This window comes from Elephantulus edwardii, unplaced genomic scaffold, assembly GCF_000299155.1.
Source record: "Elephantulus edwardii isolate Elephantulus edwardi_28Jun2011 unplaced genomic scaffold, EleEdw1.0 scaffold00049, whole genome shotgun sequence".
NCBI classification, from domain to species: Eukaryota; Metazoa; Chordata; class Mammalia; order Macroscelidea; family Macroscelididae; genus Elephantulus; species Elephantulus edwardii.
Window position 1 is genome coordinate 17,773,569 of NW_006399799.1, and position 24,017 is coordinate 17,797,585.

The window sequence follows — 24,017 nt, forward strand, 5'->3', positions numbered from 1 at the left end:
GGGGAAGGCCCTTTATGAGGTGGATTGATTCAGTGACTGGGGTAATCGGGATGGGTGTGTTGGAGACAGTAGATTGGCACAGGACAGAGCAGAGTTTAGGGCTGTTGTACATAGGGTTGCTATGAGTCGCAAGCGACTAGAGGGCACATAACAACAACAATCAATCTTTTGTGTATTGCCTTTACATTTACCCAGCTAATCCATTTATTAATCTTTACTGCCTTTGAAAGAGACTTGTGTACAAGAGAAGATAGACACACCACCAAATGAATTCTCTTATAGAACACTTGCTTTGTGGATCTCTGTTCTGGGTAAGGTAATAGACTGATCCAGGAATTGCATAACTGGTTTTTGGCTTAAGTGATTAGAAATAAGGATGAAACTTAGAAGGGAGTGCATTTGTGGAGAAATATTAGTTCTTTTATGTATATGTAGATTTAAGAGAGCCTGAGGGCATCCAGGGGAAGTGGCTCAGAGATAGGGAGGGTATGGATCTTAACTCAGGGGAGAAGACTCTGCTGGGGGATGGAGAAGGTGTCATCAGTGCACATAAAAGAACGGAGGGAACCTAAGTGTGGACACGGACTGAGCTCTTTCAGGCTCTTCTTCAAAGTGTTTTGTGCCATTATTATCATCACCATTATCATCATCATCCTCCACCATCACAGTTAATAGTCCCTGAGCACTACTTACTACATAGCATTTAGACATCTAAGTGTTTGCCTGTATTTTCCTCATTTAATTCTCAGAATCAAGAAAGGGAAGTCTTCTTTTTCTTCCAAATTTAGTTACGGGAAAACTGAGGAATAGATAAATTAATTATTTTTCTCTACATCACACAGCTAGTGATTTGTGGAACCAGAAAACCGAGGAATGGATAAACTAAGCAATTTCCCTGGGATCATACAGCTAGTGTATTGTGGAATCAGAAGCACTCAGAGAGAGTCTGTAGAATGAGAGAGGAGAAAGTTTTTCCTTTTTTAAATGACGGGATAAGTACATTAAATGCTACAACCTTTAAGCGCACAACTCACCAAGCAGATCGAACAGAGAACATTACTGACACCCCAGAAACATCCCTTATGGCCCTCATCATTCCCTGACACCCACTCAAATGGGACTCCAATTTTGACTTCTATCATCATAGGTGAGTTGTGCTTCGAATATTAACATTTAAAGAGTGAGAAGAGAAAGATGAGCTTAAAAAGGAAACAGATAAACTGGCCAATGAAATGGTAGGTGATCAAGAGAACCTACCAGTTGGAAATTATTAGTGATATAAAGTGTCAGAGAGACTTTGGAAAATCCTCTTTGGCAGCAGAAGGAAATGTAGCAAGATCAAGATCAGAAGGTAGTTGGTAGTGACAGCAGTGCTAGTAACTTGATCCCCTCCAGGGCATAATCCAGCAGCAAAGAAAGTAGTGGGTCAATTCTGCTATGTGATTTTGGGTGATAGTCCTTATTACATATCCTCTAAATTGAATTATTTAGACTTTAACAATTTTTCTAGATACCCAATATAATCTATAATATATTACCTACTAGGTCAAGAGAGAAAGACCTTTGGGAAAGATTATTGTTTGTCCCTTGTTTTCTTCTTAATTTTTTAAAAATTATTTGTTCCTTCATGCACACTTTCCTCCCCTCCCCTCCACTCTCTTGTTTTATTTTATTTTATTTTTTAAACTTTTAGTTATTTAATGTAAATTAAGAATAGGCCTACAAAAAAGACACGTTGCTATAAAAAAATAGTCTCTTTTGAAAGGAATGATTTCTTAAAAATATGGAACGCTTCACGAATTTGCGTGTCATCCTTGCGCAGGGGCCATGCTAATCTTCTCTATATCGTTCCAATTTTAGTATATGTGCTGCCGAAGCGAGCACTCTTGTTTTATTTTTAAATAAAACTCTAATCATCTTCTTCCTCTTCAAACAATGTGCCGAGACCTAGGAGGTAAATTACAGATGTCTATGTCCACACCATTCTATGGAATACACTAGTTTTTGTCAATGTGCATTAACTTTACAACAATTCTGAAAGTTAGGTATTATTTTTCCCATTTTACTGATGGGAAAATTCAGCTGTAGAAGTCATCCAGTTCTAAACATTGGCTTAACTCAGTAATTATTTCCATTGCACTATACCACTTGCTTTGCATGTGAGAGCTGGACAGTGACTGAGGATAAGAGAAAAACTGATGCCTTTGGAATTGTGGAGTTGGAAAAGAGTGCTGAATATTACATGGACTAACAAAAGAACAAACAGTATGTCTTGGAGAAGGTGCAGCCAGAGTGCCCTTTGGAGGCAAAGATAATGAAGCTAGTAGGTCTCACATACTTTGGGCAGGTTGCTAGGAGAGGTTATTCCTTGGAGAAGGATTTCATGCTCAGGAAGGTGGAGGGAAGATGAAGAAGATGACCCTCAATCAAGTGGATTCACACAGTGACTGCAGCAATAGGCTTGAGGGTGTTGGAGACTGTGAGGATGGCATAGCATAGGACACAGTTCACATCTGTTGTTCATAGGGTTGCTATGGGTCATACTTGACTTGATGGTACCTAACAATAACAACAACAACAACAACAACAAACACCAACACTATACCTATGGACTGACCTAAGAACAAGTAAGTCTGTATTGGAGGAAAAACAAACAGGATGCTCTTGAGAGTCAAAGCTGCTGAACCTTTGTCTCACATATTTAGGGCATGCTGTCAAGAGGGACCAGTCCTTGGAAATGGACATCACGCTGGGAAAGGTGGTGCAAACATGCCATCACTCCTCTATGGGTAATTTTTGCATTTTTAAAAAAGTGACCTGTTGTTGTTAGGTGCCATGAAGGTGACTATGACTCATAGTGATCCTATGAACAAAAGACCTAAACCTTGCCCTATCCTGTGCCATTCTCACCATGTCTGATATGCTAGGGTTCATTGTTAGAGTTACCAAGTCAATTCATTTTGTTGAAGGTCTTCCTCTCTTTCTCTGACCCTCCACCTTTCTCAGCATGACATCCATTTCCAACAGTCGTCTCTCTTGACAACAGTACAAAGTTTACAAAGTTTACAAAGTTAGTGAGACAAAGTTTCACCTTTGTCCTTGTCTGTAAGGAGCATGCTGGCTGCACTTAATCCCAAACTGACTTGTTCTTTTGGCAGTTTATGGTATATTTAATACTCTTCTCTAATATCAGAATTCAAAGGCATCGACTCCTCTGTCATCCTTACTTACTATCCAACTTTCCCAGGCATAGGAAAGAACTGAAAAAACCCATGGCTTGGGTCAGGCGCACCTTAGTTTTAAAACTGATACCCTTGGCCTTTTGCACTTTGGAGAGGTCCTTAACAACAGATTTTCCCAAAGCAGCATGTCTTTTGATTTATGGATTAATTCTAATTGTGGGTATTTTATTTTTCCTATCTGACCTCTTAGGATGTCCTCTATGTCTTCTCCTTATCCACCTTTGACAACCAGGCAGCTCCTTAAGGGACTCACGACCCCTCAGGAACCCTTCTAATGACTCTAGGAATCCCCTTATCTTCCAGAAGTGCCTATTAGAATTATTAGGAGTCCCAGGATCCCCCTTCCCAAGAGCTGCTCCTAATTACCCCCAATCCTCACTCTTTGAGGAACTACTTCTAATGACTCTAAGGATACTACCTCCCCTCAGGACCAGTCCTAATGACCCTCCGGGCTCCCTCTCTTTATTCTAATTGTCCCCAAAAAGTAAGGTGGTGACCAAGTGTTCCAGTTTGCTGGAGTCAGGGAAAGCAAGATAGACTCAGGCAAGCCAGGACAAGTTGAACACTTTATCCAGAATCCCTCTTGATTTCAGAAGCTGTCTTTAATAGTTCCCATCAAACTTTTACAGAAGGCAAGGGGCCAAATCACCCCTAGGAGACTTTGCCTCAGCCTTTCGTTAAAAATACCCTACAATAACGTCAACGTCCATCGCCTTAATCCACCTTCTAGGCCATCCCAATTCTAGGCACTCGTTTGTTTCAATCTTGATTAGTGATGGATGACCAGAGGCTTGTTTATGATTGGCCAGCTCCATGATCCAGCTAAGATGCTCAGTGGCCTTGGTCCCTAGTGGTATACCTGGCAACAGCGCGATCAGGCGCTCATAGGCTGAGCAGATTGATAAGCCCAGACTTTGAGGGGCTGCATAGCGTGTTCATTGGCTATTTGAGATTTTTTTTATAGTGATTGTCGGATTGGTTGACTATATGGGGCTTTGTGCGGCTGCGCAGAAGCCGACTTTGGAAGAGGCCGAGCTTTACCCTTGGAAAAGCAGAAAGATCGACTAGTATCGACAGTAAAAGTCAAAACTAAGCTCTGCGGGGGCATTGAGGTTTAGGTGAGAATAATAGGATTTAGTAATCCTTTAAGTTTGTGTTGCTGCTTTAAATCGTGAGCCTCAGTGGGGGAGGGGCGATGGGGGGCTGTCTTCCTGCTGTGCATGATAGGCAGGGTTTTTGACCAATGGAAGAAGGAGCTTCTAAAATGGGTCCCGAGATTGGCCCTTTCTAATTTCATATGTCCAATGGCCGTCGGAAAAGAGGGGGCGGGTCTATAGGGCCTTATTTTCTTCTTCCTGTGGCCCAGCCTCACTCGCCTTGGCGGCGGGGCAGGAGGGGCTGGGCATCTGCACGGTGAGATTCGGGGACCTTGGGGGCGTGAAGGGGGAAGTTACCTGTCGAGCTTAGTCCGCAAGAGCAGTTCCGAGGGGAGCAGGCGAGAGTGTGAACTGTTAGCAACAGATATCTTTATTGAGTGGTGGAGTACTGGGCCTAGTGCTTAGCGTTTCGCTTGCATCATCTTATTCAAAGCAACCTTGTAGGGCAAGGGGGTTGGGATCCCCATTTTACAGGTGAGGAAACTCAGCTGAGACTCTTACGACTCACACATAGAGTCAAGGTCATACAGCTGATGCATCAGAGAGACCAGATCCATAGTAGGAGTTGATTTTGACTCTGGAGCCCGTGTTCTTGGATCATTAAGCTTTGTTACTGCCTGCGGGAGGGAGGGTGTCAGGAAATGGGAGCTCTCCCCAGGGAATACATTGGGGGAAGGGAATACTAGGGTGGAAGAAAAGTGTTGAACAACTGAGGTGAGGGTGGGGAAATCACTTATTTAACAGTTGCCGGTGCATACTCGGTACCAGGCATTGTTCTGCGTTCTGTGCATAGAAAGATTAATTGCACCGAAAGCGCAAGAAGCTACGGGGATACTGCTTTAAGGTCTAAGGAAGGAGAAGCCCCAACTAACACTGATCATCGATTATATTTTTGTAAAAGCATGATTATTAGCTGTTTTGTTTTTTTAAGAGAGTCTTTAAAATTGAAAAAAGTTCAGATTTCTCCGTGTTTGCCCTTACTAAAGACTTGGTCCAGGTGGAGAGCAGAATGTAGGCACTGTTTAGGGAGGGGCAGGAGGAGTGCATTGTAGGACTGTGGACCGATTTCCTGGTATGTAAAGTGGCAATAACAGTATACCTGACATGCAAAGTTTCAGCAAAGTACATGGAAAGAGCCTGGCTAGGAGTACGTTAATTTTTGGTGGAATTGAAGCCTGAGGGGGGCAGGTAGTGGCGCTTATCTTTCTCCGGTAGAGGATTAGAAGTGTTTTCGTCCAGTCTGAGAACCTCTGTCCAGCTCCCAAGGAGATCCTAGAAACTGGACTGTGGTGGCTTTTGGGCCCAGATAAAGGGAGCCGAACTGATGGACCCAAAGTGTAGTAAAGAAGTTAGTTGGCGGAGACTTACTGGTTTTGCTTCTGAGCAGACTAGTTTTAGTTGGTATACTTTTGTCTTTTTTCAATTGAGATGGTGTATTAGTGCGTGGTTAATACACCCATTTAGTTGGAAGGCCTCATCTGAAAACAAAGTTATTTCTTTCATATTCTGCTGTCAGTTATGAAATTTGCCCCATGTTGCCACTTTCTTACCTTTTAAGTTCTGGTTATTTTGCAGTTAAACTAGTCTCCAGTGTGACTCCATTAAATACTGCTGAAACTGCATTTTGGCTTAGAAGTGGGAAGAGCTTTACTTTAGGGTTTTAAAAGTTAGTAGGTCATGCTACTAATATAAAAGTACTCCTTAACCTTTAGACTTGGTAATCTTACAACCAAGAATGTAACTTTTCTTAAGAATTTAGGAATTTCTGTGGCAATGGAACAATTAAAATAGACTTTCAAGAAAAAAAAAGGAACGAACTAGGGGGGTAGAGAAAATAGTGCAACAATGAATGAATGGAAATCCAAAATCTCTGTAAATGTTCATTAAAATTATAAAATAAAACAAAAAAGAATTTAGGAATTTTAAATAAGCTCTCTCAAGGAAGTCAGTCATAGGTGACTTTAAAAAATCTAGCTGTATGCAATATTTAATCCTGAGAAAGGACTAGTGACTGCAAAATTAAAAAGGTGCTCTGGTGGCCTAGTGGCAGGAAACTGCACTGCAATCCCAGAGGTGCGTGGTTCAAATCCACCAGATGCTCTGCTGAAGGAGGAGAACAGTCGCCTCCTGTACCAGTCAGATACAATTTGACGGTACACACATTAAATAAAGGAAGGAAGGAGCCAGCTGCTTTCTCAGAAAAAAAAAAAAAAGGTGCAAGGATGAAGTATGACCAGGGCTGCTGTTAGTTAAAATCAGCTACCAGTAATTACAGTATCTACTTTTAAAGCTGGAACATTGTTTCTATGTAAATAACATTTGTTGTTTTGTGCCTTAGAGTCTCATTCAACCCATACTGACCCCTGAGGTATTAAGAAATCCTGAGGGAGGAGAATGCTCTTCTATCTCCTAGGAGAGGGCTGGTGGATGCTAATTGCTTTTAGATTGGAAGCACAGAGTTTTACCACTACATCACCAGAGCTCCCTTTGACGGTTGGATTTTGTTTTGATAGGCAGTTTTGATCTTGTGGATTCTTGGGCATTTTAAAACCCTTCGCAGGATCAGCTGTGTGTTTTCTCAGGCAGACCACAACATCTATGTTTCAAATTGGTTTAGAGGCAGATTCCACTTGTGAGATTTTACTACTTGATAATGTTTCTGTCCTTTTATTATGTTTAACCCTGATATCCCTAAGATTTAATTTTGATTAAGTTTTCTATACTTTTTAAGCTCCTCAGAGTTCATCTAACCAAAGTGACCTCAGAGAGGAAGGAAAATGGCTTCTGAATCAGAAACCCTGAATCCCAGTGCTCGGATTATGACCTTTTATCCCACTATGGAGGAGTTCCGAAACTTCAGCCGATACATTGCCTACATTGAATCCCAAGGAGCTCATCGGGCTGGACTGGCCAAGGTAAGGAATGGGGTTGTTCAACATGGCTTCTATTGCAGGGGATTTCAGTAGGATCTTAAATGAAGGCAGTAAGGACTGGCTTTTACCAAAAACAGGTAGGGTGATTAATATATACTATCTTGTTTACAGGGTAATTATTTTTGTTAATATCTGAAGTCAGTCACTGCTTTTAGGCTGGAACAGAGCTATTTGCAGTTATCAAAAAGGGAAGGTAAAGAGATAGTTTTCCCAACACCTGGTTGGTGTCCTCTATGGTGGAGTTGATCGATGATGATTGATGGTCATTGCAGTGGTATTTTATCTCTGCCATAGAGCACTTAGACTGTCCAGGCTCACTTGACTCACTGTGTGGGCTTTTTTAAGGGGAGAATGCTGGCCAACTTGAATATTCTGGTCTTTATCAATTTGGTTTCTGCTCTATACTTGGATTTCTACTATGGGTTGATCTACATTTCCTCCTGTGTCATATTAGCCTTTAATATAATATTCTGTCTGAATCAAGTAAATAAGTAGTGTGTTTCAGGAAGGATCCTCCAGAAACTCAGAAACAGGAAAAGCTGAACCAGGAGAAAAACCTTTAATGATAGTGTGAGTTTCCAACCATTTGTATATTATTTTTGAGTTTGAAAAAAGAAAGCAAGGACTTTGATTCCAAAGCGGAATCTTTGGGTCTTGGGACCTCCACGGAAGCTTGAGACATTCCATTCCCTTCTTTACCTATTACTACTGCAGAATTAATAGCAGGGGAAGCAGAAGGAGCTTCAGTGTAGCTTTTTTCTTAGCACTGTTTTTTTTTTTTCAGTTTAACGTTAATAGTTTTGGGTTTTTTTTCTTTAAAATTTTTTGTGTGTGTACCGTCAAATCGGCTCTGACTGATACAGGAGGAGATTGCCCCCTCTTCTCCAGCAGAGCATCTGGTGGATTTGAACTGCATACCTCTGGGATTGCAGTGCAGTTTCTTGCCACTAGACCACCAGAGCGCTCTAATATTTTTTTAAAATTATCATTACAAATGAAATGTTAGAGATATATTAAAAAAAAATAGTACTCTTCATCATCCTCTCTAGGTCCCTAACAGAATCCATGCTAATTGATTTAGAGTTTCTCTGTTCATACCTTTTTCTCTACTTACCCAAATAAAACATTGGGTTTTATTGGTTTGTTTTTTTTAAGTAAAATGGGACGATGCTATATGTACTTCAGTTCTATTTTTTTATGTTTCTTTTTTAGGTCAATTATGCATCTATTTTTATCATGTTAATTTATTATTACTTGAGTATACAGTAGATTTATAAGGGTGAAAAAGCAAATGTTATTAGATAATAAGAAGTCTTATTCCCAACTCTTAATATTTCAGAGATGACAGAGTCCCGAGGTAGACTGGGAGAGCATCACTTCTCTACCTCCCTTTGCTGGTGCCACAATAAGTCACTGAAACTGAGAATAAGAATGACTTAGTTCCCTGCAACTGGGCAGCTATTGCAAGAACTGGATCAAAGTTTAATGTGGCAGTGTAGCTTGTCCAGTTTCAGTGGAAGTGTGGTTTTGTCAGGGTCACTTTCTGGAAGAGCAAACTCTTAGGTTGGAAAGCATTCTACACACTTCTTGGACTCTGGCTTTGCAAGTTTCTAATCTCTTTGTTTCTTCTGTTCTCTACAGGTTGTTCCTCCAAAGGAGTGGAAGCCACGAACTTCCTATGATGATATTGATGATCTTGTCATTCCTGCGCCCATCCAGCAGCTGGTGACTGGGCAGTCTGGCCTCTTCACTCAGTACAACATACAGAAGAAGGCCATGACTGTCCGAGAGTTCCGCAAGATAGCCAATAGTGATAAGTGAGTGAAAGCCCACTCTCTGCCTGTTAGCATCTAGGGCCTTTCATGTCATCTTCGTAGCTGTCTCCTAAGCTGTGATTGCTCAGTTTCTTTTCTTTTTTTTTTCCTTAATGCTGAATTTCTTTTGTTCCAACTCTTAGTCCTATGTCACAGTCTAGACATATATTACTCCAGTGTTTTTTCACCAAAAGGGAAAGCATTTTCTTTCTTGTAAATTGCTTAATTGCAAAGGGGAAAGTTGGAGATGATCCAAAAGGAGCTTCTTATTAGATGTACAGATCTGTCTGCTTCTCAAAAAAGTTGTCTTGGCGAGCTCTGGTGGCCTAGTGGCAGGAAACTGCACTGCAATCCCAGAGGTGCGCGATTCAAATCCACCAAATGCTCTGCTGAAGAAGGAGGAACAATCGCCTCCTGTACCAGTCAGATCCTGTTTGATGGTACACACATTAAAAAAAAAAAATAAATAAAAATTATCTTCAAAAAAACAAAACAAAAAAGCTGTCTTTCCTCTCTCTCTCTGGAGACTTCTCACTGTGCCCTTAGCTTCAGTCCCATTTTTGTTTTGATGTTAGCAAAATGCTAATATACTACTCATCTGGTTGCAGTTTTCTTCGTTTTTCTTTGTATCTTTATCTTTCAGAAACTTCTTTGTTTAGGCCAGTTGCTTTTCTCTGCTGATTTTAATGCTGATTCATATTTTTAGCTCAGAATTGCTGTGATTGCTCTTTCTTTCTTTTTTTTTAATTTATTTCATTGTTTTTTTGTGTGTGTACCGTCAAATCAGATGTGATTGCTCTTTCTTAACCCTCTTTCTTGAATCCTCTTACGTTCTGTCTTAATTGGGAGTTTCCACAAGGAGTTCTCGCTTCTCTGTTGCTGGTTTTCTTGAGTGCCTGTGGTCCAGCTGTTTCTTAATTTCAGCCAGTCAAACAAGTTCTGCCTTCTGAGCGAGCCCAGAGATCCTCAACTGGCTGGTCTTCACACTGTGGGCGTGCCATGACTTCATCGACTTCATGTGATTGTCTCAGGTCTCGCCTATCAAGTCTTGCTTTTTCTGTTTTTACTTTCTTTTCATTTGACTAATTACAGTTCTAATTGAGATCTTTTAGCTTTATTGATTGCAGTACCAAAAAATATTGTTGTCATTACTATTTTTTTACAATATGAGAATTTACATAAAAGCATGCTGATGTGTGACATGCTCTGTAGGTGAAAGACTCATTCTTTCAACTGTTTTATGTATACATTCTGTGTGTTTTCTCTTGAGAATCTATTGCGAATCTTTTTTTTTTTAACATTAATTTCAGTAAAAATTTACAGACTTTGGATTTCCATTCATTCACTGTTGCACTTCCTCCCTTCCCAACCCTCCCCCCTAGTACACTACCCTCTTGGAAAAGTAAAAGAAAAATTCTTTCATTGTCCACTCCACCATGTAGCCTTCGCTCTGGACTCCAGTCATGACAAAAATACCTAATCACATATCCCTTTTAAATTCCCTCATGTTTCAATGCAGTATACATTATTGAACCCATCTTTCTCAGTTTGTCCCTAACCCCAAGGTCAGTCCTGTTTTACAACAGTGGCACCATGCAGTATTTGTCCTTTTGTGACTGAGATACTTCACTCAGCATAATGTCCTCCAGAGTCACCCATTTTTAATAATATTGCATGAGTTCCTTGTTTTTCAATGCAGCATAGTATTCCATTGTGTGAATATACCACAGCTTCTCTATCCATTCGTTTGTTAATGGGCACTTAGATTGTTTCCAATTCCTGGCTATTGTGAACAAAGCCACGATAAACATGGGTGTGCATATATCTTCTTGGATGTCAGTTATGGTCTCTTTGGGGGATACTCCCAGTAGTGGAATTGCTGGGTCAAATGGTATCTCTATTTGTAACTTTGAGAAAGCTCCACACCGCCTTCCACAGTGGTTGAACCATTTTACACTCCCACCAACAGTGAATAAGGGTTCCAACTTCTCTACAACCTCGCCAGCATTTGATGCTTGCTCTTCTGTTAAATTTTGCTATTCTGACTGAGGTGAGATGATATCTCATAGTTGTTTTTCTATTGGAAATTTTTTACCCCTGTCTATTTCCTCTTAGAAGCAGATACTAGACTTTTTCTTCTTTCCAGAGAATGCTTTTTCTTTTTAGTTCTCCAGTCTTTTATCTGTTTCCTTCACCCTGAAATAAAAACAGATTCTTACCTTTGATTTCTGACTACATGTTCAGCCAGCTTTTTATAAAACCCAGTAGTGATACATCTGACTTTATGAAGCTCATCAACTGGAAGTGTGGCATATGTGTGCAGTCACTGCCTCTATGCAATTTCAAATCTCATCACTGTGGAGTCATATATAGCTAACCCTTCAGAGGGTTTTCAGAAACTGTAAATTGCATGAGAGGCAATTATCCCTCTTCTCCTTTGGAGCGCCTGGTGGATTTGAAGCGCTGGAGAGGTACCACCTTTGTTGTTGTTAGATTCTGTGGAGTTGGCTAGAACTCATGACTCTATGAACAATGGCTCTGAACCTTGCCCTATTGTGAGCCAACCTCACCATCTCTGACACACATGACCTCATTGCCACAGTGATTGTGCCAGTCCATCTCCTTGAGAGGCTTCCTCTTGCTCAGACCTATAATGTTCTTCTCCAAGGACTGGCTCCTAGGATTTCCCCAAATACAACATTTGTATGCACAGATCTATTTTTATCTCTTTCAGAAATGTTTAATATAGGCTGATTACTAGAATTAAGACTGACTGTCATTGTAGTAGGGTGCTGAGTGTGTAAGTGAAACAGAAATCAGTCCTATGGAAGCAACTTCCTTTATACTGGGGCAGAGGTGTGAATGCTGTTTGAGGTCTCGCTTTTCGGGGTGATTTTGGATATCTCTGCATGTGTTGGAGTTCATGGTTCTCAGTTCTCACAGGTTTGTAAACCCACTTTTTTTGTCTTGGAGGGACCATTCCCAAATCTTATCAAGGTGGAGATAAAGTAGTATTGTTTAAGGCAAATTAGTTTACACCTGAGTGTCCCATCCAACACCCTTGAGCCCAGAACACATGGAAAGGATGTTGAGGGAGTTGAAAGACAAAATCAGGTTGTCTTTATTTGGAACGTCTTGCTGTCTATCTCTGGAACAGAGATACTGTTTGTGCCTCGTGAATATAGCCCTTGCTAGTGGCTAATATTTATATTTTTGGTTCTTTTGAAAGGTACTGTACTCCACGCTATAGTGAGTTTGAAGAGCTTGAGCGGAAATACTGGAAAAACCTCACCTTTAACCCTCCAATCTATGGCGCAGATGTGAATGGCACTCTGTATGAAAAGGTCAGGCTTGACCAGGAGCCCTCTACACATGTCTGAAATTTGTAATGTAAAACCATTTCTGTTCAGGGAACAGGGCCACATGTGTTTTCAGTCTTCTAGTGACCAGGAATAAATGTCTTGTCTCTGAAACAAACAAACAAACAAACAAAAACCCTTTTCTGTAAAGCCTGGCACATAGTAGGCATGCAGAAAATGTTTGCTGAATGAGTGGATGAACAAATGAGTGATCCTCCAGGGGGTGATGTTCTCTTAATTGTGGGTGTTTTGGAATAGGACTGAATTTTCTTTCTCCCACTCTGCATGTGAACTGAATGATGATGGTGTTCTTTTCAAGGGCTGTTAGCATAATCTGTGGGTGGTAGCTGATGAGTTCTTAAGAGGGTGGGATTGCAGAAGATGAACTGTTGCGGGAGAGGCATTGTGTTTCTGCAGGAAAAAAAAATCCCTGATTAATCTAATGAAAGAGAGTATATATTTAAGAAGAGAAAGGTACCTAGATTTTCAGAATCCCTCAGGTTTATGTAGCAATAGGAATTTTTAAAAATTGCATTGCCCTGGGATATGGTGCTTTTTCGCATAAAGAACTTACTTAGAAACGGCAGAAGGGAAGACTGGGACTGTAGGAGCTTTGGTGTCAGTGTTGCTTTATTAACCAAAAATTCAGTGCCCTGCACTCGAAGGAGAAAGATGGACATTCTCTTCCCATAAAGATTTACAGCCCCAGAAACCTGCTGAAAAGTTGCTTTGGAGTTGGAGTTGACTTAATGGCAGTGGATTTTGGGTTTTTTTTGTTTTGTTTTGTTTGAATAGTTAAAAATTCTAGGACATCCCAAGAATTACTGCTCAGATTGACTTTAATGTTTAGATAAATAATTGAAAGGCACGTGGTTCAAAATTAGACTCCAGGTTAGTTGACAGTTTTTCTAGGTGGTGGGAAGTCAGGCTTTAGGGATGAATGACAGGAAGATGCTATAAAAATCTGGGATGAGGAGATAGAAAAAAGCAGAGGAGAATCATCCAGAACATCCTTAACAATTCAGGAAAAAGATTTAGGTAATACTGCCTGAAGACTTTAACTGAAGACACCAACTAGTCAAAATTTGGACTAGAAAAGCCTTATTGGTGTTCATTAATTCTTTTGATTTTAATTTTTTATGGTCTAATGGTTCTTTGGTGTTTTGATTTAGCTTCAGTTCAAATACTTCTTCCTGGTCTTTTGGATAGGTGCTGGTGTCTCTTTCGCATTTTCCATTCAGAAATACTGTCACATTTGGCCTTTGGACATGTGAGGGCCTCAATTTTAGTAGTGACTGTAAAAAGTGAGTGATGTGGTCATGTCATGCTGTTAGATATCTTTCCCCTACTGTTTGTGTCGCTATGAGTCGCAGGCGACTTGACGGCACATAACAACAACAACAGCAACTGTTTGTTAGAGGTAATGTGTGATCTCAGCATTTATCTGTCATTTGTGGCTTGTTCTGATTTACATTTCACACTGTTACTTTGTAGTCACATGTAACTTGCAATCCTGTCCTTTCCTTTTGCAGCATGTTGATGAGTGGAATATTGGGCGGCTGAGAACGATTCTGGACTTGGTGGAAAAGGAGAGTGGGATCACCATTGAGGGTGTGAACACTCCGTACCTGTACTTTGGCATGTGGAAGACATCTTTTGCCTGGCATACTGAAGACATGGACCTGTACAGCATCAATTACCTGCACTTTGGAGAGCCAAAGTCTTGGTAAAGTCAGCTAGCAGTTGGCATTGAGTCTTTCTCATGGTAGAGCAGGACTTCTCAACTCTTACTGTGCATAGGAATAGGGATTACTTGGAGATCTTTTACAATGCAGATACTACTTCATTGGGCCTGGAGGGGACTTCCATTCTGTACTTTATGCAAATTCAAGGAAATGTTTTTGAAACTGTGATGGCCTATCTTTGAGTAGCTTGGCACATTTTTTAGCAGCAAAGGATGCGTAGGGCACTTAATACCATTTTAAACACCGAAATTGACTGAGTAACTTGGGAGCTACAGGGGCTATTCCATGCTGTCCTCCTGCTTTTTAATTTCTTTTTCTGAACAGGCCTGAGGCATTTCTTAGAGCTAGATTTCTATGACGGGAGTAACTCTTTCAGATGATAGAAAGTTTTCTTTTTTGTCTTAGAAAAACATACTTGGAAAGCAGCAATATGTGCTTAACAGAGATTGCAGAGCTGTCCAGCATATGCTTCTTGCTCTTCCGCTGTTTCCAGTCTTATTGGGGAGGCAAAGGTTTTCTCCTCCTTTCCCCAGGCTGGTCCGTCTGTCAGCCTCGGCATTATTGTGCAGGTGCTTCAGATAGTGAATACCTTCCACACATAGTTAGACTGACTGGCTAGGAGCTAGAAAGTAAAAGTGTGGGATCATCACTTGATAGGTAGAGGTAGAATGGGTGTTCTGGGCCTTCATAGGGAGGGCTTTAGTGGGTGTTAGGGAAGTTTTCTTTGGTGGAGATGGTGGCTAAGCTGAGACCTAAAGAGGGAGGAGTTGGTGGTTCAGAGCAATAATGGGTTTGGGAAGGGGAGCATGTAGTTTTTGGTACACACAGGGAATACAGATGCAACAGCATATGCAACCCACGTTGAGAGGACGAGCCCAGCATGTTTAGGAAGCTGAGGAGTCCACTGTGGTTAAAGTGCTGTGCGCAGCATTGAGACATGAATGATGAGGCCCAGGGGACACGAGGGCCCCGTTCCTGACAAGGCTTGGAAATCCTATCCCATCATCATTTGCTTTTGGCTAGGATTTTCCTTCAAGTCCTTATCTTGAAAAAAATGCCTTTTTAACTCTGACTTTGTAACTACTACCCTCCTTTCTTCCTTTGATAGCTAGAGTTCTAGGATTCATAAATGCTGCTTTTGTTTCTTTATGGTTTATTCCACAGTTAACTTAGATTTCTGTTTTCATCTTGAGAGAAGCTTTTCTTTAGTTGTTGTTGACTACCATCGAGTGGGAACTGACCTATAGCTGACCCTCCAGTGGGTTTCCAGAGGCTGTTAACCTCAGAGGAGGAGATTAGATGATCTGAAATGTGCCCACCAGAGACTTCTCTGCCAGGTTGCTTGATCGAGCACTAATTCCTGTAGGTGACATTTCCCCCAGCTCTCCTCTTAACGCTTTTGTTTTTCTGGCCCATCCAAAATTAAACTGTTTGGAATGAGACATTTTTGTTGTTACTGTGGAATATTCTTAAGAATGAGTAGGTTTGAGAGCTCTGGTGGCCTAGTGCCAAGAAGCTGCACTGCAATCCCAGAGGCATGTGGTTCAAATCCACCAGATGCTGTGCTGGAGGAGGGACAATCTCCTCCTGTACCAGTCAGATCTGATTTGGCGGTACACACACATAACAAAAAAAAAGAATGAGGTTTATAGATTTAAAGGTCATGATAAAGGGATTTTGAGCTGAGTAGTTTTACAATATCTTTTAAATAATTTGAGCTTTTTTTGTGTTTTTTTTTTAAAGGAGAGCAGTTCTGTGTTACCTAGACAAGACACTCTATTGGTTAGAGGAATATAGTTACTTATTGGAAAAGCAGGATAGCTGTTAAGGGAAAGGAAGAATGGGGTCATCAGCATATACAAGGTCAGGTTTCTTAAGTACCCAATTTGTTATCACCTTGTTTTACATACTTTCATTAATTTACCCCAGTTTGATCATTCAGGCTCTCTGCAAAAGAAGCTCTTTTAAAAATAGTGAGATTGTATAATGCCATCATTTAAAGAAAAAAAAATATTTGTAGCATGAATGTTATAAAGTAGAGTCAGTACATATAAATTGCCATAAATCTCAGCTTTCGGTAAATATTCAACATATGTCTTCTTCAGTAAATGAATATACATAAGCTCACTCACACTGTGTGGGCTCTTTACTTCTCTTCCCTACAAGTCTAATATATCACTTCTCCAAATTTCCTTCTGGCCTTTGTGGTTAGAAAGTTAAAAATGTGGTTATATCAACCTGTCTTGAGAGTGGGAACAAGCTGTACCTGTTTCCAGCTCAGACTCCAATGATCTTCTGTGATTGCAGGTATTCTGTTCCTCCAGAGCATGGGAAAAGGCTGGAGCGTCTTGCCAAAGGTAATGTGTCTTCTCTGTCCCCTGGATTAGATTCTCCTGGGAGTTGATCTGGGAACAGATCACATTTTCTTTCCCAGGTGTTAGGGATCGACTTGTGCTCTTCAAAACTTTATCTTGTAAATTCTCACCTCTTTGCCTATGGTTATAATTGCTTTTGGATTGTCTTTGGTATGTTTGTAAGGGAGGTTGAGCATAGGGTGCATCTTCAGTCATTTTCTTTTGTGATGGAAAAGGTTAAAACAAGCCAGCTAGAAAAGCAGAGATGGAGGAAAAGAATTGCATTAAGATGCCCAGCAGCAGCAGCAGCTCGAAGTGGTAAGAACCCTCCTCCAGTGCAGACAGAAACCTTTCCTTAGGACTGTGAGTGTGTGCTCTTATTTTTAAGGATGGTACATTGCGTAGGAGAAGGTTGCCTGTCTTTCTTCTGAGGAGCAGCCAGTGCATTCAAACCACACATTTGGGTGGCAGCATAACTCCTTATTACTCCACCACCAGAGCTCTGAATTCACACTTTCTTCTTCCTAAAGAAAAAAAAAAAAGAGCAACAACAGGCAAGTCATGCATAGGGTTGCTGTGAGTTGCACATGACTTGATGGCACCTAACAACAAGAAGCTTCTTAAATAATGAGAAAATAAATTTTGATTCAGTAAATTAAATACACTGTATTTCTTTTTTCTGTTAATAGCAGTACAGATGACAGACCCAGGCATGCCAGTGGAGGATGAGCTAGTTCACGTTAGTAGAACAACTAAAATCAGAACCTTTCCCTTACTTTGTCCTGAGAAGAGGCTCAGGAGTTCCCCCTTGGGTGTCTTAACACATTGCTGCAAATGATGGCTAAATGTGTTTCGAAGCATGGTCGTCAATTTAAAAGTGTGCAGCAATGTGTTAAACTCATTTGTTAGGCACAGTTTATTATTTGATCAGGGAGAGTATGTCAGGCTGGGTCCGGCAGAGCCAGTACCTCTTGCAAGAGAAGCTTGAGTGGTCTTGGCTATAAACAAGTTACTAAAAAAGAGCATATAGGACATATGAGGGAGTAGAGAAAGGTCCTTAATTGTTTTAAAGCCAGCTATAAAAAGAGAGCTCTAGTGGCAGGAAGCTGTGCTGCAATCTCAAAGGTGCACAGTTTGAATCCACCAAGGTCTCCACTGGAGAAGGAGGGGCAAATCTCCTGTGCCAATTGGATCCGACTTGATGGTACACAACAAGGAAATAAAAAAAAGCTAGCTATAAAGACTAAAAGCAGTTGTATGATCTTGGTCCCTAGCAGAATTTGATTCCTGTCTATGGCTATGTGGGAGAGCACCTAGGGGCTCATCGAGGACCTTTAAAATTGACCTGAGGCCTGAAGGGCACATGGGTAGTCCATTCTTCTTATCCAGATAAGCCCCTAGGTATGACATGACTCCTGATTACCCCAGTGTGCAGTATTAACGCAAGCTCATTTTCAATTAAACAGGCTTTTTCCCAGGCAGTGCTCAAAGCTGTGAGGCTTTTCTCAGACATAAGATGACCTTGATTTCTCCTTTAATGCTGAAGAAATATGGCATTCCCTTTGACAAGGTGAGCAAATTTTACGTACAGGAGTCCTTAGATAGGAACTACGATTTATGGTCTGTCTTACAGAATGTCTCTAATTCTTGCTAATCACTGTATTTGGTGTTGTCAAAGCTAAACTCTATCACAGAGTATTAAGGGTGGGATAATAGACCTTTCTGGTGTACAGAAGAGACTCAAGTTCCCTTGAGGAAGTGTTAATTTGGAGCTCATTCCTCATTCAGTGATAGGGTTAGGTTTCAAAGACTAAGTCTTTATGCAAAATGGAGGATGACCACATCAGATTATAAAACTGAGGAGCACATAGCATCATTGTCTAACTGCCAAATTGCATCCTTATTTAACTACCAAATTAGGAAACTACTAAACCACTGAGAATCCTGGTCCAGCCAACTTGTTACACAATCCTGAGCATTTTGGCCAGTGTTACTCTTTCACTTTGGTATTAGCTGCCAGACCTTTATCATTGTGTGTGAAACAGTCACGTAATTAATTTTTTCTAATTATTATAAATTCGAAATATTAGAAAATAAGATAATCCTTAAGTGAAGGTAGATGTAGTTTATTAGAGCCAAGGCATGTTGTGTTGGAGCTTTGTATTTTCCTGAGTGTGATAACTAAGACTTGGGTGACTGTGAGTTGGCCTGGGTTCCTCAGCTGACTTGTGACTGGGTGCTCTAGGAGATTCTACCTCTTCAGTCTTCCAGCTTTTTGCTGCAGTTGTTTATAAAGTCTACTACTCTTCATTTAGGTGACTCAAGAAGCTGGAGAATTTATGATCACATTCCCTTATGGCTACCATGCTGGCTTCAACCATGGCTTCAACTGTGCAGAATCTACCAATTTTGCTACCCGGAGATGGATTGAATATGGCAAACAAGCCGTGCTGGTAAGTTCTTTTGAGAGATCTCTTTTAACACTGAGACTAAAAATGCATGATTAAACGAGATCTTGTTAACTTTGAACATTTGCAGTGTAGAAACAAAGTTGCCAGAAGTATAGAAAAGGGCCAAAAATTATATTTGCGTAGAATTGAAAAATAATGTTCAAATCTGAGACAGATCAAGAGAAATTTCTGACAGCTGCCTGTGTAAATTGGTGTAGAATAATAAGAATAGTAGAATAGTAAGGCGCCTAGAGTAGGTAGGCAAAGCAGTCTTGAAAAAGAACAGTAGGACGACTTTCACTTCTTGATTTCAACACGTGCTGTAAAGCTTCGAAATCAGAACAGCCCAACACTGGGAGAGTGATATGCTGTTAAGCACTATTGAGTTGGAACCAACTCATAGCTGACCCTCCAGTGAGTTTTCCCAGACAATAAATCGGACAAGATGAAATTGCCCATCTTTTCTCCTGAGGAGCAGCTGGTGGATTTGAGTCAGTATAATGATACAGACCAATGGAATGTAAATGAGAATCCAGAATTAAGACCGTACAATTCTGGTCAACTGATTTTTAATTAGCATACTGTCCATTTGATGAAAAAAGAATAATGTCTTTAATAAATAGCATTGGAACAGCTGGATTTTCACATGCAGAAGACTTGATACTAAACTGATTATCTCATGCCATATTACAAAACTAAAAATATATCACAGACCTGGATGTGAGACCTAAAGCCATACAACCCTTAGAAGAAAACAGAGGAATAGTGCCTCAGAATCTATTTTCTAGCCATGGATTTTTAAGGTATAGCACTAAAAGTAGAAAAGTCTCAAAACTGGACTTAATATGAAGAAGTTTATATGTTTAAGAAAGAGTATTAGGCATCAAAACTATATCCACGTTCATCAGTATTTTTTGTTTCAGCTGTTCATGAAATTTTTCTGTTGAGAGGTTGTTTAAGGGTTTACCTTAGGCAGAGAGTAGGCAACTGGTGTGGTCCTGCCTGCATAGACATCACAACAAAGGTGGCTACTGACCATCTGAGACCTGAGTGCAGGCCTTTGTCTCTAATGGTTCGCTCCGTCAGTGTCCAGGTGTACTCACCCCAGGGCCGTGAAAGCTCTGTCCTCTGGAAGGACACTCTACCTTCCACATGTGAACCTGAACAATCTGGTTCTAGCCCATTTTCACGGGCAGGTTTGTGCTTTTTCTCATTTGAACAAGGTGATGGCATTGGAGTTCACGTGGAAGGGATGAGTAAGAGATGCTCACCTCTAGCTGCTCTGGTTACTTTTCAGTGCTCCTGCAGAAAAGATATGGTGAAGATCTCCATGGATGTGTTTGTGAGGAAGTTCCAGCCAGAAAAATACAAACTTTGGAAAGCTGGGAAGGATAGCACAGTCATTGATCATACTCTGCCGACACCAGAAGCAGCTGAGTTTCTTAAGGAGAGTGACCTGCCTCCAAGATCCGAGAATGAGGCGGAGTGCCCAGAGGAGGACATGGAAGGGGTCACAGATGGAGAGGAGGGAGACCTGAAGAGAAGGTAGCCATCACTACCCTTTTGGCCCAGCTGTTTGGGAGAGATGTGTCTGGGCCAGAGCCTTCAGGACGCTGTTTCTAAATGGAATGTTTATACTTCATCATCAGGGGAGTTTTCTATTTTATTAAGGCTCTAGAATTCTTGGAATCATAGCATTCAGGCACACACTTGTAGCTGTTTTCCAGGAACGGTAGCATCTGTAGGCCCAGCTCTGTTGCCTCTTGGACCCAAGTAGCAAAGTATGATGGAACATGTACATGTAAAAGCATGACTCCCCCTGAGCCAAAGGCAGTCACATTCAAAGGCAGCTCTTCAGAGTTGTTTCTGTTTCCAAAGGATTGAGTGGAGTGGCAGGATGATGCTCTCGAGGATGGGGGAATGGTACATCATTTTGTGTTGTGCATGAACTAGAGGGTTTCTCTAGAGGAAAATTTGTTTTGGACCATATGGGGGAGAAAAGAAGAACATCTATTACTGGATATCAAAGTATACTAGGCACTTGGCCATGTGCTCTGCATACCACTTCCTTTTAATCTTCACAACAGTTTTATGAGGTAGGTGGTGATGTCCATATTTTCCCAATGATGGGACAGCCTCAGGAAAGTGACGTTATTGGCAGTTGCCATGCAGCTGAGGCTGAGAGGCAGTTGACAAGCTCTGAATTCCCATTTTAGTCCTGTGTGGATGTGCTTCTATAACTGGATGCATGTATATATGGTTACTAAAAAGATTTGCCGTCCTTTTTGCAGCCTAGCCAAGCACCGTATAGGAACAAAAAGACATCGGGTTTGTCTTGAAATACCACAGGAGGTGAGTCAGAGTGAGCTTTTCCCCAAGGAGGAGCTGAGTTCTGGACAATATGAAATGACCGAGTGCCAGGCTGCTCTCGCCCCTGTGCGGCCCACCCATAGCTCTGTGCGGCAAGTCGAGGATGGTCTCACCTTCCCAGGTTAGTTGATTATGGTATTTTTTTCTACAGCGCTAGCATTTCTTCTGTACTACCTGTAGGATCATCCAAAGGAGGAAAGGGAAAGGGAGGGAGAGATAGGTCTGTAGGCAGAGAGCTAATCATAGGATAGTGAGGAGTGAGTGCTTTGGATAACGCTAAAAAAAAAGAGGGCTGTGTAGGGAACACAGGGCATAAAAGTTAGACGGCCCCCTCCCTCTGCCTGATGCCAGGCCAGATAAACACTAAAGGTTTTGGGGAAGATGATGGATAACCTGAGAGAAAAAGTAGTCATTTTCCAGGTAGGTAGAGGAGGTACAGAAGGGACATCAAAGGAAGAGACATGGAGATGTGACATGGTACTATGCACTTGGAAACTGGTATTTTCTGCAGTATGAACGTTAGAGGTGGTGGTGTTGTATACCACTAAGTTGGAACTGACCCATAGCCAACTCTCCAGTGGAATTTCAAAGGCAATTAATTGCATGGAAGGAGATTGTCCATCCTTCTCCCATGGAGCAGCTGGTGGATTTGAACTGTGTGCCTTTGGGATTGCAGTGCAGCTTCTTGCCACTAGGCCACCAGAACTCTCGTATTAGAGGTGAGAGGGTGGAAGAAAGTTATTAGGAGATGAGGCTGGAGAAATGGAAGTTTATGCTGTTGGGACTCCTTGCCATATAGAGTTTGTATCCTTTCAGATCCCAGGAGCGATTAGTATTTTAAAAAAGAGAGTGGTATGATTAGGTACCGTGTTTAAGAGCAATAACTTGTTCTCAAGCTAGATTTGAAGAATTGGTGTTGACAGTACTTTGGTATGTCTTCTGATAGCCAGGCAGCACTAAGGACTTGGACCCTGTGACTGGATTGGTTTCTGTTGCCCACATTCTAGCTCAAGTTAAGGAGCTCTGTGCTATCTTCGTTTCATCCAAGAGACTTCTGAGGAGATGACATCTGTCACTTCCTGAACATCTATTATGTTCAGACTGTGGCCCCATCTTAGACACAGTGATCTTCCAAGCAACCCTGGAGATAGAGGATATCCTCAGGTTACAGAGGGGGAAACTGAGGTCCCTCAGAGGCCATGCAGTGATTCTGTAAATGATGGAGCCAGAATCGAAAGCCAGTCTTAGTGGTAGTCCATGTTCTTTGTGCTTTGCCACTTTGCCTTTTGTCATGTTCACGTGTTCAAGAGTAAGTTGACTCTATCTAATGTGTATGTCTCTTTTAGATTATCCTGACTCCACTGAAGTCAAATTTGAAGAGCTCAAAAATGTCAAACTAGAAGAAGAGGAGGAGGAAGAAGAGGAGGAACAAGAAGAAGCAGCCGCTTTGGATCTTTCTGTGAATCCTGCTTCTGCAGGGGCACGCCTTGTCTTCTCAGGTTCCAAAAAGAAACCGTCTTTCAGCCTGGGCTCTAGTTCTTCTCGAGATTCTCTCTCGTCTGATTCAGAAACCATTGACCCTCTGTCCTGCCAAGCCCAAGGACAGTCTGGAGTTGTCATTGCGCACACCTATGCCAAAGGGGATAGCAAGGTCCCAGTGGGAGAGCCATGCGCAAGGAAGAAAGGGAGTGCCTCTAGAAGCATCAGCGAGCAGGAGCTGGAAGAGGTACGGCTCTGGGCAGTGATGTGGGTGAGGGAGTAGTCTGGGAAGAGATTGTGTGGAAGGAAGGGGAGCCTGGTTTGGTGGAAACACTGACAGGTGTCCAGCTGGGCAGGAGAGAGCCTCAGTCTGGGTCTGAAGCTTGCAGTTGATGTGCAGAACAGAAAGCCTGGTGATGTCCTGCTTTCTTCTTGTTCTTTGCTTCTTGTTGTTGATTGCCATTGAGTCAAGCATGAACTAAAGGCCTGAAGCATTTCTATAACTGTCATCATTTATCAAAGTTCATACCGTTTCCAGAGGCATATTTAGGAAGTGGATGCTACTCCTGTTAGAGGTTCTTGTTCTCTGATCTTTGTGTGACTGTGTGATTGTTGACCCAGAAAATTATGTTGTCACTTCAGTGAGAGGCAGGTGTTCTACTGAGTTGGATACCTACTCCCTTTTCAGTTGGAGTGGGTGTGAGCAAGCCCTTTGTCTGCCCCTTCTTACTTTAGAAGCACAAGTGTATGTGACCCTGGGGTGGGTCCACCTGGGCACTGATGGAACATGGTGAAGAGGTGAAGCCCTGCACTTGGGTGTCTGTAACTAATTACCTTCATTTTAATGTCTGTCTAGGCCAACAGCTCACGAGTGAGTCTTTTCGTCATTCTTTGTGGTTGGGGTGACAAATCAGGAAGGCTACAGTGAAGGAGACTTAGGTCTTGAGGTTAGAATGAAATGAGAGAAATGGGGAAAGGAGGAGTGGTGCTTTTGATGATGGGCCCTTTCGCCACTGTCTGCAGTGCTTTATTTGCCTCAGGTATTGTTGGGGTGTTGGGTGGTGATGGTGTGTCCTAGAGTTGGGACAGATTCATACTCACCCACCGGTGGGTT

The 24,017-nt window shown here is 41.6% G+C and overlaps 1 protein-coding gene across 1 annotated transcript in view; it reads left to right on the forward strand.

The window, feature by feature from the left end:
* Positions 1-7,144: 7,144 nt before the first annotated feature.
* KDM4A (lysine (K)-specific demethylase 4A) overlaps positions 7,145-24,017 on the forward strand; it is a 47,948-nt gene continuing 31,075 nt past the window's right edge. Inside the window, exons 1-10 of the mRNA XM_006886553.1 lie at positions 7,145-7,314; positions 8,974-9,149; positions 12,376-12,490; positions 14,038-14,231; positions 16,558-16,607; positions 18,071-18,174; positions 18,920-19,057; positions 20,352-20,599; positions 21,346-21,545; positions 22,771-23,150. Of these exons, the coding sequence (XP_006886615.1) occupies positions 7,177-7,314; positions 8,974-9,149; positions 12,376-12,490; positions 14,038-14,231; positions 16,558-16,607; positions 18,071-18,174; positions 18,920-19,057; positions 20,352-20,599; positions 21,346-21,545; positions 22,771-23,150 (1,743 nt within the window). The 5' untranslated portion in view covers positions 7,145-7,176. The remainder of the gene's footprint in view (positions 7,315-8,973; positions 9,150-12,375; positions 12,491-14,037; positions 14,232-16,557; positions 16,608-18,070; positions 18,175-18,919; positions 19,058-20,351; positions 20,600-21,345; positions 21,546-22,770; positions 23,151-24,017) is intronic.